The sequence below is a fragment of the Camelus bactrianus genome, chromosome 13, assembly GCF_048773025.1.
Source record: "Camelus bactrianus isolate YW-2024 breed Bactrian camel chromosome 13, ASM4877302v1, whole genome shotgun sequence".
Lineage (NCBI taxonomy): Eukaryota > Metazoa > Chordata > Mammalia > Artiodactyla > Camelidae > Camelus > Camelus bactrianus.
Genome location: NC_133551.1, coordinates 36007148 through 36027142, shown reverse-complemented (window position 1 = coordinate 36027142; position 19995 = coordinate 36007148). Strand labels below are relative to the sequence as shown.

Sequence of the window (19995 nt, the reverse complement as noted above, 5' to 3'; positions counted from 1 at the left end):
AGCTGTTAAGAACTACTGTGCAGTATTTCCAAGTTATAATGTTACTTCAAAGGAGATAGCTGTGACGTTAGCTTGGAGGTAGTGAGGAAACTTGTGCAGAGGAGCTGGACCATAAGAATGATGTGGAGTTTTCCAAAGTAGACATGGATGAGTGAAAGGAGCAATGGTCAATCAAGACAGGGGACAGTCAGTAGAGACACAGAAATCTGCAAATGAGTGGGGCATCTGGAGAGTTGTCCTAATGGATCATTAGAAGCAGTCCTTCCACACCATCTTTTGTTCCATTGCATTGCTCTTTTCAGCGAGCTATCAGCATTTCTAAAAGCTGCAATTTCAGGCATTGTGTGTATAAGATACATATGTGTCCTATTGCGTATTCTTCAGAACATGCTACATAGGTGGCTGCTTTCTTTAGACCTCAAAAAATTATCCTGCTCAAGTAAGGTGAACGGTTTGGCACATATGTATTAAGTTCCTGCGGGCAATAGTATTCCTTCATTATATCTGTACCACTTAGCTTAGCTCAATGTGTTCTGCCTTGTATGCCACCTCTGAGAATAATCGATAATGTATAACATTCGTTTGCTTTCTAAAGACATTTAAGTCTCATAACATGTGACCTCTTCTGTGGAGCCCTCGCTAACACTTTCTCACCCCTTCTCCCATCAGGTTCTCCTGCTAAAAGTTCTCATTTCTCTCTCCGCTTCCTTCAGAACATTTTTGTTAGTGTGTGATTTTCAGTGTGATTATTTGATCATTTGCTGTCTCCCCAATTACACTGGCTTCTAAGACAGCAGCCAACCAGGTCTTTTGCCTATAACCGGTTCCCCAAGGCCTAGTGTAATGCCAGGGTCATAGGGACTGAATACTAAATATTGAGTCAGAAAGTGAATGAGTGAGTCAATGTGAATGACTGAATGAGATAGGCCTCGACTGTTGGCTTTATGAGATAGACAGATTTTGATTTATCCTTAAAACTACATGAGCTCCCCAGGTTGCTCATTTACCTGTGGTAAGATGGACAGATCATATTCATTCTCCAGAGCTTCCATTCGATCAGTATTCACTGTGCCTTGCCATATGGCTGAATGTGGACTAGGTACTGGTAATATGGAGACCATTAGGGCTGGTTTTGCTCTGAAGGGGTTGCTGGTTTAGCAGGAGAGATAGAGAAGGGAAGGGACAAAGACAGTTACTCTGCTAAGTGTTAAGATATGGGTACATCCACACTGAACTTGCAGAAGAGGCTTTGGACTCAGCTTACCCTCCACTGGAACTTCATGACAAGGGGCAGTCTGGACTGTCATGAAGACTAGTTAGCAGTTAGATGCATAACACAGCAGAATGAGGCAAAGAGTTCGAGGCACAGGGAAGTGAGAAATCAAGGCCCATTGGGGAAACTTCAAATAATTGGCCCATCTGGGTTGCCAAAATTGTTTCCGAACCAAACTTGGGTCCTCTTGCCCATGTGCAGTAAAGCCAATCTACTGACACCAGGTTGTGGTGAAGAAAGTACAACGTTGCTTGCAGGGCGCCAAGCAAGGAGTCCAGGTAGGTGGTGTTTAGAAGACCCAAACTCCCCAAAGGCTTTCAGGGAAAGGTTTTTAAAGCCTGGGTTGGGTGGGGAGGGTGGAAGCTGTGGGATGTGTGATCAGCTCTCGGACATTTTTCTGATTGGTTGGTGGAGAGGTAATTGGGATGCAGCATCATCAACCTTCTGGTTCCAATTGCTCTGGGGTCTTCGTGCCTGTGGGCAGCATACAGTTAACTTTTTCCACCTGGTTGGGGTTTTAGTCTCTGCAAAACTGCTCAAAGGATATGGCTCAGAATATTATCTATAGCCCTTGAGGAGGAACTAAAGGTCCTTGACTTTGTTTACTGGCTAAACTTCAAATAATTCAGTATTGCAAAATGGAGGAAAAGGGTGGGAACAGCGAGTGAGGAAGCTGGCAGTCAACATGGTTCTATCACAAAGGGTCTTTCAAGCCCTGCTAAGGACTGGGCTTTTTCCTGAAAGGAGTGAGGAACAATCAGGGGTTGGTACCATTAGATTTTATTCCATAAAGTTTGCTCTGTACACAATGGAGAATAGATTGAAAGGCAGGGGACTCTTGGGAAGAAGATACATAAAGAAGCAGTTAACTATACAGTGTGATAAGGTCTGTGATAGATTTGCGGCATGCTCTGTGATCTCAGAGGAGGAGAACCTAAGCCAGAACTGGGTCTCAGTCTAGGTTAAAGGAAGTGTTTTGAGTTACCAGGGTAAAAAAGCTGGGGAGAATTTTACAAGCACATAGAAGTAGGGCAGCAGCACAGAAGTGTGCAAGAACTCAACTTTTTCAGAGCCCAGAATAATTGATTCTTTAGTACTGGAGTGTAGAATACTAAGAGTGAATTGGTGAGAAATGAAACTGGGGAGAAAAACACATCCAGCATCAAATCTTCCTCCTGTCAAATATTGCTTTAGACAGAGTGATTGCATTGGTATCAGGCACTTTTAAAACTTTTTTATTATAGAGAATTTGGAACATGTACAAAACAAAGAAGTATAACAGACACCCATTTAACTACCCTCAGCCCCACAGCCACCAACCCATGGACAGTCCTGCCCCACCCACAGTGCCATTCACTTCCCCTCCACTTGTTATTTCAAAGCAAATCCCAGATGATATATCATTTTATACATCAGTATTTTAGTATGTATCATTTGAATAGAAGCCTTTTTCAAAATATAACCATAATTACCAATATCATACCTAAAATTTAATAATAATGCTCAAATATCATCAAGAAACTAGTCACTACTAATACTGCTATTTCTCTTTCCCTCACAAATGTCATGTATGTTAATATGAATGTAGATACAAACGCAAATATTTATATACATTGTTTGTTCAGGATCTAAATAAAGGGCGGGGACCCTTTTGAAAGTGAAAGAAGATACTGTCAATCATTAACAGGTATCAGAGGAGACTTTAATTTCAATAGTGATGAATAATTACCTACTTCGATTTATTCTACTTTTTCAGTACTTCTGCAGATATCTGGGCAAGTATTTGGCAAAACATAAAGGAAGCCTGGCTCATACTGTTGGTTCTACTTCTCTCCCAATTTCTTAGGTCTCTCTGCTCCCTGGTGTGCAAATGGACATACTTGGCAGAGGAAGGCTGGGATGACAGTTTCTGGAAGATGGTTGGTTTGGAAGACTTGATTGCAGATAATTACAGCAAAATAGGTAAAAAATAGTAATTTTTGTGATTATGTGTATGAATACATGAGGATATTGATGTTTTTTGTTTGTTTGTTTGTTTTTGTATGAATTAAAATATAGGAACACAGCCCTGTTTTTTCTAAGAGAAGCAAGTAAATTATGATGGGCAGGCCATGACTAGTAGGCCCTTGTATTGGGGCTTGCAGGAACTGAGCTTGAAATGTGGAATCTTAGACACCAGAAGCTATTTGCATGGAGCAGCTGGGAATAGCATAATCAGAAGGATGTGTATGGGTCATCTCCAGCCAGTACTAAGAAAATGTTTTGTGAGTTAAGTTCAAGGAACCAGGCAGGGCCATGAACAGAAAAAATAATTGAAGAGCTCAAAATTGGAAGAATCAGGAATAAGACAGAAAGTAGAACATGAGCCACTGGTTCCTGACTAAGATTGTAGGGTCCCTGACCTCTAGTTTTATGTTGCACTAACTGGGAAGTAAAGTTGTCACTGACTAATAGCAGTCTACCTGGTAAAAGAATTCAGAAACTAGGTACATACAGTGCTAGCTGATATATTAAAGTTTCAAGTTTTCATGTGCATTTCACAGAAAGATGTTTATTTCGTAGAGTTACGACCTACGATTCTAGTAAACTGTTATCAGGTGAGCAATTATACCTGAATAAATAGAAACACTCTGTATCATCTAGTGTGCAAGCTAGGCTGTTATAACAAAACAGTTTAAAAGTACTGTGGATTAAGCAAGAGGGAAGATTATTTCCCTTTTATGAAGTAGCATAAAGGTAAGTGATTATCAGGCAGCCCTGCCACCCTCACAACATAGCCTCCAACTTTGGATCCAAGTTAACTGCTTCCATTCACATCAGTTCCCAGCCAGTGAGTGAGGAGAATGGAAAGGGCCAGAAGAATCCATCCACATTATTTTGGAGGAAACATAACCTGGAAATGGGCCATGTCATTTCTGAGCACATCCCATCGACTGGCACTTGCTAACAAGGCCCCATCAGGCTGCAAGGGTGGCTGGGAAATGTGGTCATTGACTAGGTAGCCACGTGACCATCCATGAGACCAGCTAGCAGTTGAGAGTTGTGCTACTAAATATGAGTAAACAGCTAGCAGTGTCTACTACAGCTTCTAACTGCCCTTGATGACTGAGTCACGCAGTAAGTTATTTCAGCTCAGCCTTTCTCTGATGGAGTCCTCATGGCTCAAAGAATATAAAGATAGAAATATGGAAGATCCAAGTCCTAGAACAAGGTCTGGGACATTTTTAGTAGCTTAATTACTATTTGATCAATAAGTAGATGAAGGAGTGACTGAGATGCTGGTACTGGCACGTCCAAGCTTTTTGCTCTTAAAAGCTGTAATGTTGTTTACTGATTTTTTAGCAGCATCTTTGGTGACTTGAGTCCAACTTCAGCTCTGATTTTCTTATTATTTTAATGTTTTTGTGCTCTCCCCCCCAACATAAGACCCATGTTTAATTACTATATTAACTCTGCTAATAGAGAAATACCTATAGGAAATATTCATTAAAAGTCCATAATGTTAATCTAGCAGAAAATTTCCAGAGTAACTTTATTAGATTTTGCCTGTGAAGTAAATGTATTTTTAATGGATGTCCTAAGGAGACATATCATTAACCAGAATATTACCATACATGAATTAAAACTTACCCATTCATCAAAATTAATTGTGTGATGTTTCCTCTGATTTTCATTTCTGGTGACTTGAACTTATAGGTTCAGTCTGAACCAAAAGTGAAAGATGTTAAAGAGAATATGAACTCTCAGTTGTGACTTTCAGAAACTCCTCTGGAAGCTACCTCCAGACAGTCTGTAGCAATTCTTGGAACTATGAAAAATGAATCTCGGAAGCCTCCCTATGAAGTGTTAAACATTTCTAGTGGAATCATTGCCCATCCAGTGTGGGCATTATAGTGCAAAACCTTTTAGCAGATTTGAACATCACGCCGTGGATTTGAGCATTAATACAATTACCATAATTCGCTCCATGTGGAGCTTTTAGCCAAGTCTTTACCAGCCTTTCTGGGCTCATGCAGTAAATAAATGCTTTCCCTGAAAACTGAACACCTCAGCAACTGATAGTCTTATGGAGGGATATTTTTGAAATAAATTATTGATGAAGTGTAAGTTAAGGATCAAATGCAATATTTATATGGTGCATTTCAAGGACAGGGAAGAAATTTACAATGTTTTAAGTAACTACTTGCAAGTTTCCAAAGATAAAATGTTACTACTCTAATGTCTTCCTTCAGGGAAGTATTTGGATGGTTTGGATGGGGAACATTATACAAAGCAAGGGGAAAAAATAGTTTTGAGAATCAAAAGAATAAAATACAAGTTTCTTTACAATGGAAACTATACTCATTGATCTAATGTTCAGAATTGATGGAGAAAACCCAAAGCTTGTATTTTGTAGGGAATTAGATGCCCATAGTCCAATAAAATGATCTGTGTCAATAGATTTTGACCTTCGGTTCTCTGTGAATCATTCCCTGGTTACCTATCTAATCCTAAACATCTATCAAAAGCAAACAGGAAGAGAGAGATCAGCAGGGAGGAAGGACCCTTAGGAAGATAAGCAACATCCCACTTGTTCTAATTGATTCTCCAGGCTTTCTGTCAGCAGGTCCCAGTTGCTTTTTCACTTCCTGGGAAAAGTGCTTCATTGAATTATTGGGGCAGGCCACTTTATGCATGTGTACAACATGGCTGAATTATAGAGTGATTATTTGCATTACTGAAAGAGCCTTGTTACATAAAAGGGTACAGGGTGTTAGCTTATATGTCATTCATTATCTGGGATCAGGGAAGTCAGGCAACTCAGAAACTTAAAGCCCAACTAGAAGGAGTTACTAACTGTTAAAAGAGAGGCAGAAATGATGATAAAGCAGATGTGAAGGGAGATTGGTCTGTAAGGGGAGGGAGGCTGCGTTTTTTTTAACTGATGTCCTCTCCCTTTATGAGACCGTGTTTTAGGCATCAGACACTGTGGGCCTATCACCTGGCACATAGTACATACTGCTGAAATGTTTGTTAAATGAATGAATATATGTTTGAATGAAGGATTTGATAAATAAGCCCCTCTTTGGCTTCCATTGTTCCTAATATTTAATTGGATTCAATGATACTACTAGGTGTAGGTGTTAGACAATGGTTTTGTTTCATAAATTCAGTGCTCACAATCCATTTTTCACTAACCTGTTTGCCGCTTAAGAAAGGACTTCTGTGGAAGACACGTCCCCATCTGAATGAGAGCCGCAGTCCAACCTCATTCCTGAAGCAAGTCTCTCAGACTTTCCGTGACAGGAAATACTACAGACTCCTTCACAAAACAAAACAAAACAAAAACAAAAACAACTTAAACAACATACTTTAGAAAGATTGGGAATTTCACTTTTTCATGAAGTAAAATAAATACTGCAGTTAACTGAAGCTGCATTTTAGATATTTTTGTCCTGTAGGCTTAAAATTGTAGGTAAAGATAAAGAATTTTCTCATGGCATGTGTGTGTTGGGGGTGTAGATATACCAGCACTCACCACTGTTCTGCTCCAGAGTCTAACCAGTTAAGGGCAGTTCACAGGGACACCTGAAGCAGAGTGCAGTATTGACTTTGGTTAGACGAATTTAAAGAGCGTGGGGGGGAATCCTGCCCTCTTTTCTGAACCTGGCTGGACCTTGGGACCTGCATGAGAGTGATTTGATCCATTCATTATCAGGCAAGGAGCTGGGACAGAGAGACAAGTCATCTGGCAGGGCTTGCTTCAGCACTTGATCTGCTGTTTGATCTGCTAAATTTACAAACTCAGAGAGCGCAGTGGCCCACAGTTGGTTCAAACTCAAAGAGCCCACAGGTGATTCAAGAAGAGAGACACATGGCAAGCCTGGACTGACCCTGTTTCAAGGCTGTGCCTCTATTTCCTGGTTAACATGGCCCCATGGATGTTGGGTTTTGTCCAGGTCTCATGAATCAGCTAAGTGATTCCTCTTCCCAGGATGAAATAAGTAAGAGTATAAGCCAGAGATGGGAGTGTTCCACGAATGCTACTCAATCCTGGGGGAGAGAAGAGGAAATCCCCTTGTGGAAACATGCCCAAGTGGTTTTCACCAGCAATATGTATCAGGACCAGTGCTGGGAGCCTGAGTCCAGCAATACCATCCATAGTTGTGGGTATTATAAAACCCTTTTAAGCTGTGAATACTCAATGTTCTGAATTTGTCCACTAGAACTGGACATGTTTGCAAGGATTTATCCATTCATTCCTTAGAATGTGAGGCTTGTTTTTCATTTAGAGCTTTGCTAAACTTCTGCTCTATCTTAGTATCACAAGATGTCAGTACTGTTTTTAGTAATTTCTATTGGAAGGTCTGGAGAAACCTTTGGCCACAGGTAATCGCAGCATTTTCCAGGTTCTGTGGGACCTATTCTACTACATCTTGTGCTGAGGGAAGCCGTCCCTGTGGGTGCTCTGGACTGGGCTTTGCCTTTTTCCTTGACCCTGAGCCTTTGATCTTATCCTGTCTACTCTTATCACCCTTCTCATTCCTGCCCGAGTGATAGAATAGGGTTTTTCCAGTACTTGAGGCAGGAACATATCCTCTTAGTATCGTACTATCTTACTTTACCCTTTAGAATCGAATTTCTGCCTGATGGAGAATGACCTAGGGGTCTTCATGGCAGTTAGTGATCTATCCAGTCATGCATCCATTTCTCCACATGTACTACTGAGACCTCCTAGGTGCTAGGTGCCGGGCTTAAGTACTGGACATACAAACAAATGAATTCATCATGGTCCATCCCCCTAGAGGATCTCTCATCTATGGGGTGAGGGTTGGAAATAAATGAATTAACAATCTCTGTTTTTGGTGTTTTTCAATAATCTAGAGATATCCAAATTTGGGGAAGCAGAGTAGGAAGTCATTAATAACTGGAGGTTATATGAAAGAAGTTGTCTCATGAGATGACATTTGAGACGTGTCTAAAAAAAATATGAGTATTAGTTTACCAGTCAAAGAGGGGAAGTGACTTCTGACGCAGAAGAAACAACACAGGCAAGGGCATAGAGGCACGGAAGAGTGTGTGTCCATGAATTGCTGGGTGTGGCTGGAGCAGTGGACCTGGGATGGGGCGGGGATGAGTGGTGAAGGATGGGACGGGAGAGGGGTCTGGGTTTAATTTCTAATGAGACTTCTACCCTTCCTTGAAGATGAGACCATTGGTAAGAGGCTTAATGTCACAGGATTGCTTCATTGCTCTCAAGAGGTGGTTCTAATTATTAACTCCTGCCAATGCCGTAAATAAAAGTGAAGGCAGTTTTAGGAGTTTTGTAGCTCCTATGAAGATGAGAGAGAGAGAGAATGTGTGTGTGTCCTTAGCCTATTTCTTTCCTTTAATCACCCATTATATTATAGTATTATTACATTATATTATTATGTTATAATATAGTACCCATTACCTACCCTCCCTTCCGTAAGTGTTTGTTGTGAAGCTGAAATGAAGTATCAAATCACAGGACAACATGGTGTATGAAGCCTGTTTACGTTTTAGTTGTCATCATTTTTAAGTGTACCTTAGCACCTGGAGGACAAGCGTCTTCACTCCCTGGTCACTCTATGTCTCACCTGTGAGCCTGAAAAAAGTAACTGGGCTCCCCATGCTTCACCACGCTTAGTTTCCCAGAAGTACTATTTCAGCTGCTGGCCCTTCCAGGAATAGCCCTCCAGAGCCAGAAGGGCAGGGGAGCAGTGATGACCACATCATGTTGTAAGGTAATGGCTTTCAGAGTTTTTGCTATATTTAAGGTTTCATGGAACCGCTCCTCCTTTCAGTATGCATCTGGAAGATAAATGGGGGCCTCGCAAAGGTAAGGTCAACCTTCAGCTTCTCTTCCTGCCACTGGACAGTCAGTGAATACCAGAGCCAAAAGGGAACATGGAGATTTTGCTCTAATGCCCTCATTCAATGGATGAACCAAGACTCAGAGAGGCAGGGTGAAATTCCTTGGTCTTGCAGCATTTTAGTGACAGAGCTGAGACTAGAAACCAGGTCTTTGGACTCCCGGTCCTGTGGCTATTCCACTACTCCATGCCACCTTTCCTGTTTGACATTTTTCAACAAATTTTGGTAATTTAGCCAATCTGGGTTCTACCATGTGAAAGGGACTAAGTAGTAGAATAATGTCACTGAGGAAAAGACTTACATAGGTGAATTCACCCAGCCCATTGTCCAGTCTTCAACCATGAATATGCACGAAGTGAATTTGGCCTAAGCAGCTGGAAACAGTCGGATCTTGGAATACATCAGTTAAGATTTTAAGTGACTGATGTAGATAAAGTAAATAATTAATGCATTAGCTGTTGCCTGTTTTAATGGTTAAGGGTTTGGTCACCAGAGTCAGACATGCCTGCGTTTAGCTGTGGCTCTGTCATGTATATTGTTAGATGAGGTACTTGATTTTTCTGAGCCTTAGTTGATATATTAGGAGGATTAAAGGAAATAATGCAAGTACAGCTCCTAACACATAGTAAGTCTTCAGAAAATGTTATTCTTAGTATCTTAATGATTGTCCAGAAAGGGGAATACTTATGACTGTTGATGGGATTGTGAATTGGTACAGCCGCTATGGAAAACATTAGGGAGGTTCCTCAAAGAATAATAACAGAACTGCCATACAATGTAGCAATTCCACTTCTGGGTATTTATCTGAAGAAAATGAAAACACTAACTTGAAAAGATATATGTCCCCCCAGGTTCATTGCAATGTTACTTACAATAGCCAAGACATGGAAGCAACCTAAATAAGTGCGCATCCATAGATGAATGGATAAATATGTGGAATTTATATACAATGGAATATTATACAGCCATAAAAGAATGAAGCATTTGTGACAATGTGGATGAACCTTGAGGGCATTATGCTAAGTGAATTAAGTCAGACAGAGAAAGACAAATATCTTATGATCTCACTTATATGTGGAATCTAAAAAAATAAACAAACAAAAAAACAAGCTCATAGATACAGAGGACATATTGATGGTTACCAGAGGCAGAGGGTGATGGATGTTAACTAGACTTATTGTGATAATCATTTCACAATATATACAAATATTAAATTATTATGTTGTACACCTAAAACTAATATAATGTTATATATCCATTATGTTGTAATTAAAAAAAAATACAAGGAAAGGAAAAAAATATCTTCTCAGTGGTGTATAAGTAAACTCAATGGTAACCTAGATTTTTTTTAGAGAATACTTGGTTGCTAAGGAGAAATTAACCAAGTAGATATTTGTTGAGTACGTGTTATGTACCAGTCACTTCTAGATGTTTATTAACTTACTTAACACCCTTAACCAGTCTAGGTGGGTACTATTATACTTATTTTACTTATGAGTAATCTAAGGCACAGAGAAGTTAAGTAACTTGCTCAAAATCACACAGTAAGTAATAGAGCCAGAGATGGGTCTTCTCTAGAGCCTGCACCACAAGGCTGCAGAGCCTCCTGGGGCTGGGATGCACTGTTCAGATCAAGATAGCAAGAGCCACTTCTGGTCAGATTGTATCTGAAATCCTGTGTCCCATTCCAGGCCTAATGTTTATAAAGGCCACTGACCAAAAAAAAAAAAAAAAGATAATAATAATAATAAAGTTTACTTGCAGGAAAGTGACCCAGATGAAAAAGATAACTTAGATCTAATGAATGTGAGAAACAGTTGAACAGTCCAGGATTGTCTGATCTGATAAACTCACGAGCCTCAAGTCAAAATATTAGTAAATCATGGAGCTGGATTCTAATCCAGATCTGCCTGACACCAAACCATCTCATTGCTGACACAGGATTACTCAGGAAGATCACAAAAAATTAGCCATAAAAAAAGGATAAAATAATGCCATTTGCAGCAATATGGATGAACCTGGAGATTATCATACTAAGTGAAGTAAGTCAGACAGAAAGACAAATATCGTATGATATCACTTATATGTGAAATCTTAAAAAAATGACACAAATGAACTTACTTACAAAAGAGAAACAGACTGACAGACACAGAAAACAAACTGATGGTTACCAAAAGGGAAGGTGGTGAGGGGAGGGATAAATTAGGAGTTTGGGATTAGTAGATACAAACTACTATATACAGAATAGATTAACAAGGTCCTACTGTTATAGCACAGGGAACTATATTCAATATCTTGTAATAACCTATAATAAAAATACATACATGTATAGCTAAATCACTGTGCTGCACACCAGAAACTAGCACCCACTGTAAATCAGCTATACTTCAGTTTAAAAAAAAAAGATCACAGAAGATGCCTGCCATTTCAGAGGTTCCTTCTTCCCTTTCTCTGAAACAGCCTAGAAAAAAAGAGGCCTAAGGATGTGACTCTCAGATGATTAGAACTATCTCAGCTCCTCTGAAATTCCAGAAGAATGAATGAGCTATATGACACCTTGCAAACCTGCATGTATTTTAATCACAGTAAAATGTACAATTCAGTTGTGTATTTTTTTCCCTTTTTCTTAAAGTTACTAGCTTGAGACTTGCATCTAGATCCTGATTCTCAGGCTATTATCTTCATCCATTTCGAGGTCATTAATTCAATGTTCCTGCAAGGCAGCCATTTCCAGCAGTTGCCCTTCTCCGTTGGATTTGGCACGTCAGCTGCTGCTTCTTCTGCTTAGCTTCTCTCAGTCACACAGCGGATGGGGGACCATCTTGGCTTTCCAGGTGGCCCTTACCTCTGACTTCCTAGCTCCTCTGCTGTGCCCTTTACCCCAGTTCTGTGGGGTTTTGATGGCGAGATACCCATGACCTTTTCCGCTTCCCAGCACAGGCTAACCTTTCTGAGAATCCACATCAGAAGGCTGCTGTGGTCAGGTTGGCAGGTCACTGGTTGACTAATAGCCTTCTCCAAGGTTTGCTGGCAGATACCGCGTTGCTGTGAACCCTATTGATCCCAGGAGTTTGCCGGCTGCTCAGACAGCCTCTGCGGGCATGAGAAGGTGGTGAGTCACGGCCCCGCTATCCCACCACCCATCTGTGCTCGTGGCCAGGAGAATGAAGATGATCTCTTTGTGGGATCGTAAAACCTAGAAAGACATTAAAAATTCCGTTAAATTTTCATATCCTTTTAGCTGTTGAAATGTACAATCTATTAGGAGGGAAAAAAAAAACCCTCCTGCAATTTTTGCCCCCACTACCCTTACTTCAGAGGCTACTTAAGGGACCAGGTAATGATTTTACGATGTTTATTAATACTTCATGTTCTCCTTCCCTCCCCCATTCTTTTCTACCAAGGACTATGCATTTGTCTTTAAGTTGAAAGATCAGAAGCTGCCCGGGGATCTTTAAGATACAGAGCTTTTGTGGTGTCATATGTTGTCCTATTATGGACATTGTATGTAGGGATCTGTTCTCTCAGAGATGCAGGGTCGGGGACATTTAAAAAATTTTTTTTCATTGAAGTATATTCCATTTATAATGTGTTAAATTCTTGTGTATAGCATAGTGATTCAGTTATATATTCCTTTTCATATTCTTTTTCATTGTGGGTTATTACAAGGTACTGAATGTAGTTTCCTGTGCTCTACAGTGGGACTTTATTGTTTATCTATTTTATATATAGTAGTTAGTATCTGCAAATTCCGAACTCCCAATTTATCCTTCCACCCTCCCTTTCCCCCTGGCAAGATATTCCTCGCCCCTTTGACTGCTTAAGAATTTAAAGCACACTGGAGGCTCATTTTTAGTGGATTTTTAAGCCCTTGGTATATGTGCTTAGGCCCATCTCAACTCATTTTTTACCATCTTTGGCTTTATTTAATCTTTAATCCTACTTCCCTTGTTTTGTCTTTGCCTACTAGTTATAAACTCTCTCAAATATTTTCTAAGATAAAGTGTGTAGAAAAAATTCTAGAACATAGTAGATACTCAAGAAGCACTTGGTAAATGAGTGGATATAGAAGTGTTAGAGAATGCAGACACACACAAACAAAGGCTTCAGAGGAGAGTTAAAACAAAGGAAAAAGGGTTGAGATCATGAGTTCCCACCTTAGATATCCAAATGAAGATGTGGAGTAGGCAGTTGGGTCTATGCTGAGAGGAGATAGAAGGTTAGAAATAGAGGTTTGGAAATCATCAGTGTAGGTGATATTTGAAGCAGTGGATAGGTGTTAAAGACTCTAGTGGAAGAAGAAAAATGGATCTGGGGGAAAAGAATTACAACACTTAAAAGTCCAGGTAGAGGAGGATGTGCCTGCAAAGGAGGCTAAAGTGTAATGAACAGGTAGATGATCAGATCAGGAGAGTTGAGAATGAGTTGAGAATGGAAGGGAGAAGTCTGGGGATGTTGAGAAAGAAAATGAGATTAGGACTGAAAACAGTTCATTTGATAAAGAGACTTTATTATAATAGGGGCAGAAGATAGGGTTGAAGAATAAATGATAATTAGTTCAACAGCTACAACTAACATCTACTGGATGCCAGACACTTTGCCATGTGCTTAATGTGGATTATTATATTGTGACAACCTTATGAGGTATGTAGTGGTCTTCTGCCTCTCTCCCCTTACACAGAAGGTAAATTGAGTCATACAGAAATTAATCACCCAGAGTCACAAAGCCGACTAGTGTGGATTTAAGACACATGTCAGATGTGTAGTCAGGATTTGAGCCAAGACAGTCAGATGCCAGACTAGAATAATAGCTGAGAAAACAAAGCCAGGGAGTTTAGACAACTCTTAGGAAATGTGGTGCGGAGGGAAACACAGAGAAATGGGGTAACTGACCAGAGAAGGGATAGTTGAAAGTGGATGGAGTTTTCTGTTGCCTGATTGGTTGGCTGAAGATGGCAGAGGTTTGCTTGAGCAGGTCTACTTGCTGAAGGGAAGGTTCCAATAGTGAGTGATAGGTTGAGGATACTAGAGAGAGAAGGGAGAATGAGTACCGTAAGGTTCCAGAGAAGGTGGGAGGGAATGGCTTCTAGAAAGGAGCACAGATATATCCATTCTGTAATAGCAAGAAGAAGGAGATGGGTGCAGACCTGGGGGAGTGTCTGCTTGGAAGTGGGAAGCTGAGAGAGCTCCCTTCTGGTGGCTTCTGCTTTCTATGTGAAGTGGGAGATGGGCTGGTCATCTGTGAGTGTGGTAGAGAATTGAGGGTGTCAGAAGTTTGAAAAGAATGGAACAGATTTAGAGAAAGGGGGAGCAAGATGATTAGAGAAATCTTGGAGGATTGTTCAGTGGTATTGAGAACCTTGCTGAGGGGTGGTTATGAATTTGTTATTAATCTGCCCTGTTGTGTGATTTTCTCCAGCAGGGCTCAGCATTCTGGTTGCAAGCATAGAGGGTGAGATTGCTCATTTGCTATTTCGTTAACCACCCATCCAGTTCTGCAAGCCCTTGACATCTCCTTCTCCTCAATTCCCCATATCTACTAAGTTATCAAATGCTGTCAGGTTTATCCTCCTAATATCTCTGTGATTCATGCACTCTCCCCACCTTAAAAATGCTACCAAGTCTATGTTCTTACAACCACCCACATGGGTTCTTCCTCAGGCTTCTTAATACTTCTCACTGAGTGGAGAGTTGCTTTCTTCAATCCATTCTGTGTAATGGAGCCAGCATAAGCTTTTTTATGATGAAAATCTAGTCCTGTGACTTCCCAGCATAAACCTTCCCATGTCTTCCTAATGCTCTTGGAACACAAAACAAAAGCTCCACCCTGGTCTCCCCTTCTGGCACCATTCTCCCCTCTGGTCTCTGTCTTCTAGTCGACTGGCTTTCTTTCAGTCCTCCGCACATCATGCCCTTATCCTCAACACTGAGTCTCCTCTTATGGTCTTCTTGTCTTGCCTCTAGTGTCAAGTCCACGTTCTAGGCAGAAGGGCAGAACCAAGTGCACTCATGTGTATGTTCAGTTAGTCGGCTTCCATTTTAGGATGTTGTCTCTGACATCTCACCTAGTCACTTCTGCTTACACCTCACTGGCCAGAGTTGTATCACATGAGTACAACTATTTGTAAGGAAAGCTGGAAAAAGAGGAGTTTTCCTCTCGTCACATTGCAGCTGCCAGTAAAATCAGAGTTTTTATTAAGAAAGAAGGATTGGAAAGAAGAAAGAAAAAGAAAAATATCATATGATATCACTTATAGGTGGAATCTTAAAAATTGACACACATGAACTTATTTACAAAAATAGAAACAGACTCACTGACATAGAAAACAAACTTACGATTACCAGGAGGGGAAACGGGGGTGGAAGGATAAATTGGGAGTTGGGGATTTGCAGATACTGACTACTGTATATAAAATAGATCAACAACAAGGACCTACTGTACAGCACAGGGAACTACATTCAATACCTTGTAGTAGCCTAAAATGAAAAAGAATCTGAAAATACACACACACACACACACACATATGTGTGTGTGTGTGTGTGTATATATATATATAATATGTATAACTGAATCACTATGCTGCACACCAGAAATTAACACAACATTATAAACCCACTATATTCAATAAAAAAGAAAGAAGGGGAGGATAAATAACTAGGTAGGCAACTCACAGTCTGCCATAGATGAGAAGGTGTTTTCCACGAGAAGAACTGAATGAAGGGTATTGCTAATGAAAATGACAGCATTGGTAAAGGTTCAGAGCTGGGTATTACAATGTATACAGGGAAGGAATCACTGGAACACTGAGTTAGAGGCCAGAAAAGGGGAGAGATGAAGCTGGAGGAGTAGGTAGGGACTAAACTGCAATGGTCTTTCTATGCACAATGAGTTGCTTAAACTTTGTGCTTAATCTTCAAGTTCTCTAAATGGGATTTCATGCCCCAAATGACGTCAAGCAAGATGGTTCATTGAGTATGGAAAGAAATTTAGAGTTTCTATTTATTTTTATTTCATTCTTTTTAAATTTTATTTTTATGTAGGTTTCATAATACATAACACTTATAAATTCAGTAGTACATGTATATAATTTATAAGTAATAAATATATATTGGGAACTGATGCTAAAGACTTTTTTAGTGGCATGTACAATCAAAATGTTAGAAACCATTGCATTAGGCATCAGGGAACTGTTGAAGGATTTTAAACGGAAACGATGTGGTTCATTTTGCCATTTCTTTGCTTTAACAAAGTTTTTTAAATTAAAAAATATTTTTTTTTAAATGTTAGTACATGGAAAGGAACATAGAAAACTTTTACCTGTTTTTACAAGGAAGGTAACTGAGGCCTAGGAAGGTGAAGTAATTAGGGACAAGCTCTGAATTAGTTTGTGGCAGGCCCTGGTCTCAAACCCACATCCCACTTCCTAATGGTCCTTTGTGTGTTTTCCCTCCACAGTTCTCTTCCTGATTTCTCATGCTCTTTTTTCAGCAATTACTCTCCTCATTAGAACCATGGACATGTGGGAACCAGGAAGGGAGTAAAGGTGTACATTTCTAATAAACATGAACACCAACAAAATTGAGTTTTTGTGAAAGTAAATTAACCAGTTTAGCCTTAGGTTCTTTTGACTGTTTTGCTGTCAACCTAGAAATCTCCAGGCATACAGGCTATGTTTCCATGATGCTGAAACCATCGACAGTTCAGCTCATTGGAAAGACTTTTGACGTTGTATTTGCAAAGCTAATGGGCTACGAGATTGAACTGAACAGATTTCTGACCTGGGAAGATGGAGACTTTGTAAGAGGTGCACTGCTTCGCTTTATCTCAGCTCCGTGCTTATGGAGAAACGTGTTCCCATGGGAATGTGTCTGTGTTTGGATTTATTTCACAGAAAGTACCTTGTAAAAACTGATAGTGAAAAAATCTGATTTATAGAATCCTATTTCCTGATGCTGTGAACACGGTAGTTCAAGTCTGTGTTAACTGCTTCTTGGCCAGTGTTACTGATTTATTTCCTCATACCATCGTCAGCCCAGCTATGCAAGTACGGGAGGAACAGGGACTCTGATAACCAGATGGTGAACAAGATCTGTACTCTCCCGGGTATACTAAACTATTCAGAAAATCCAGTTTTTAGGGGTACAGACCAAGGGTTAGATGTCTCTAGACGAATGTGTTTGTCAAGTTGATGATCATGTTTACCAAGATCCTTTTATCACCAGCTGAGTCCTCTTTTAATGGCTTAGGTCACCCTGGAATTATTTCAAAAACCAGCCTGATGTTAGAACCTCTTACGGGCTTGCCAGACACAAATCTGAAGTGAAGTCTGTAGTCTTCATGGTAGCAAACTCCAACCTCAAGCTCAATTATATGAATCATGGGCGAATGTTTTCATATTGGAGCAGGTTCTTGCCCCTGCAAAAATGACCATTTATTTAAAAGAGAGAGCCTGCTTAAAAACATAACAAAGTTTTAAGAGGAATCTTGACTACATTTCCCAAAGGGGAAATTATATAAATACAGGGGTAATTATACACATGTACATATATAATATATGAAAATGTGTGTATGTGTGTACATACATATAGTTTTAGGACCAGATAACAGAGTTTTAATTTATTTGACAGTTCTGCATAGTCTGAGATTTCATTTGTATTGAGATAATTGCCTTTTCTGGAACATTCTAATGGCTTTGGGCACAACAAGAAAGAATCCAGTGTATACTGTATAATTTTATGGTCATTTCTGAATGAACATATATATGACTAAAGTTTCTCATTTTTATTACTTGGAATACAGGCTGTTGCTATAATAAAATCTGAAATTACAGTGGCTCAAACAAGAAAAGGTTTTATTTCTCCTAGGCCAGGATTGTACTATACCTGAATGGACTCAAGGATACAGGCTTTTCAGCTGGTGTTCTGCTATTCCTAGGGTTTTGACCATATTACTGAAGAACATCCATTTCTAGCCCTCAGGAAGGAACAAAGAGGAAGGGGAACATATGTTCCTCTCTTTTAAGGTCACGAACAAGGATTTATACATACCATTCTTACTCTCGTCCCGTTGACTGAACCTAGTCACAAGGCCAGAATTTGCTGCAGGAGGGGCTGGGAAGTACATTCCTTAGCTGGTAGCTGTGTGCACAGCTGAAATACTTTATACGATAGGAGGGACAGAGATTGTTTATTGGGGCCAACTCTTAGTCTCTGCCATACTAGTTAAATTGAATGTGAGTTTTCTAACATCTTTTTTTTTCTATCTTTACTACAAATGGGTGTCAAATCCTGTGAGACTCTTCCTCAATCTACTCTAAAACAGGGTGGAACAGGTGGTATGAGATCTACACTTTGTTAAATGTGTACTATATTCTGTATCCTTCATATGTGGTATAATTTAACTATTATAACCACTGTGAGTATTGTTATCCCAGTTTGCAGGTAAGGAAACTGAAGCTCTGAGAGGTGAAGTAATGTCACAAAGCCAAGAAGTGGTAAATTTGTCACCTTTTAGGGGGACAGTATAGTTCAGTGGTAGAATGCATGCCTACCATGCATGAGGTCTTGGGTTCAATCCCCTGTACCTCCGTTAATAATAATACATAAAACAATAAATAAATTAATAATTATATTACATTAATAATAATAAGTAAACAAACCAATAAATAAATAAACCTAGTTACTTCCCCCCCAATTTTTTTTTTAATTTGGCACCTTTTAATTTTCTAGTTATTACAAAAGTTGATTTCTGGAAAAACAATTTATTTTCCCTTTCTGGGCCTCCATTTCCTCCCCTGTACTATATCAGCTATTCTTAAACTGGAGGGCGTCTTAAAGCACTGATCACCAGGCTGCATTTAGAGTATCTGATTCAGAAGATGTGGAGTAGGGCTCAAGCACTGGTATTTCCATGAGTTCCCAGGTGATGATCTGCAGCCATACTTTGAAACCTACTGGTGTAGATGATTCTCAGATTTCTTTCAGCTCTTACCTACTGGAGGGTCAGTGACCTGGCTGGCTTCCTTAATCTCCTGTGTTGGTGGGTGATCAAAAATAATACTTCATGGCGTGACTTCCCAATGGCTTTGTCCAAGTTTGCTGATTATCCAGGAAGATTCGCACCATGACATGGAGAAAAAAGCGGGTGAAAATCACTCCTTCATGTCTTCATTTACTGATTTGCTCAACTAATATTTATTGAGTATTCCACGTGCCAGGCATTGTGCAAAATACTGGAGATAGAGCATGATGAGGACACACTTGGCCCCTGCCTGGGATGTGCACAGAGACTATGGAGAAAACAGGTTACTGATTTATTGTTGTTACTGAAAAGGATGTGCAGGGCCCCATGAGAATAAAATACTCTTATCCAGAATTTGCAATGATAGCTTCAAACCTAAAAAGGTTTACTTTCTACTGTGGTCTTAAGTCATAAATTGTCTATTTTCTATATCTAGTTTGAGTTTTGTTCTTTGCTTTTTGAGGTATTTCTGAAGTGTCAGCTCGGTAAGTGGCATTTTCATTTAATTTTTGCCAGCCTAAACATTGCCTTCCTGTTCTAGATGAAACCTTGGCTTTGTTCAAAATTTGTATTTGCATTTTTAGCAGATAGTGACAGTTTAAATAAATAACAAGAGCAGAAACCCTTGTCTAAAGCAATTTCCTCACTATTATTCCAACTTCAATGAAATTAGAAGTCCTAGGGAGATGAATTCAAATAGTCGTCTCCACCCCCTACCTGCACCTCCAGCAGTTTGGCTTGTTTAAAGAATGAGGGTTGAAGGATGCAGTGTTCTTGAAGGGAGGATGCCTAGATAGAAAGAGAAGGGACAGGAATACATAAC

At 39.8% G+C, this 19995-nt stretch overlaps 1 protein-coding gene across 6 annotated transcripts in view; it reads left to right on the top strand.

Moving 5' to 3' along the window:
• The window catches only part of FGGY (FGGY carbohydrate kinase domain containing), a 389130-nt gene that overhangs the window by 139251 nt on the left and 229884 nt on the right, over nt 1–19995 (top strand). For all 6 annotated transcript variants that reach the window (XM_074376388.1, XM_074376389.1, XM_010949914.3 and 3 more), the window contains one exon: nt 3120–3235. In XM_074376388.1, coding sequence (XP_074232489.1) covers nt 3120–3235 — 116 coding nt within the window. The remainder of the gene's footprint in view (nt 1–3119; nt 3236–19995) is intronic.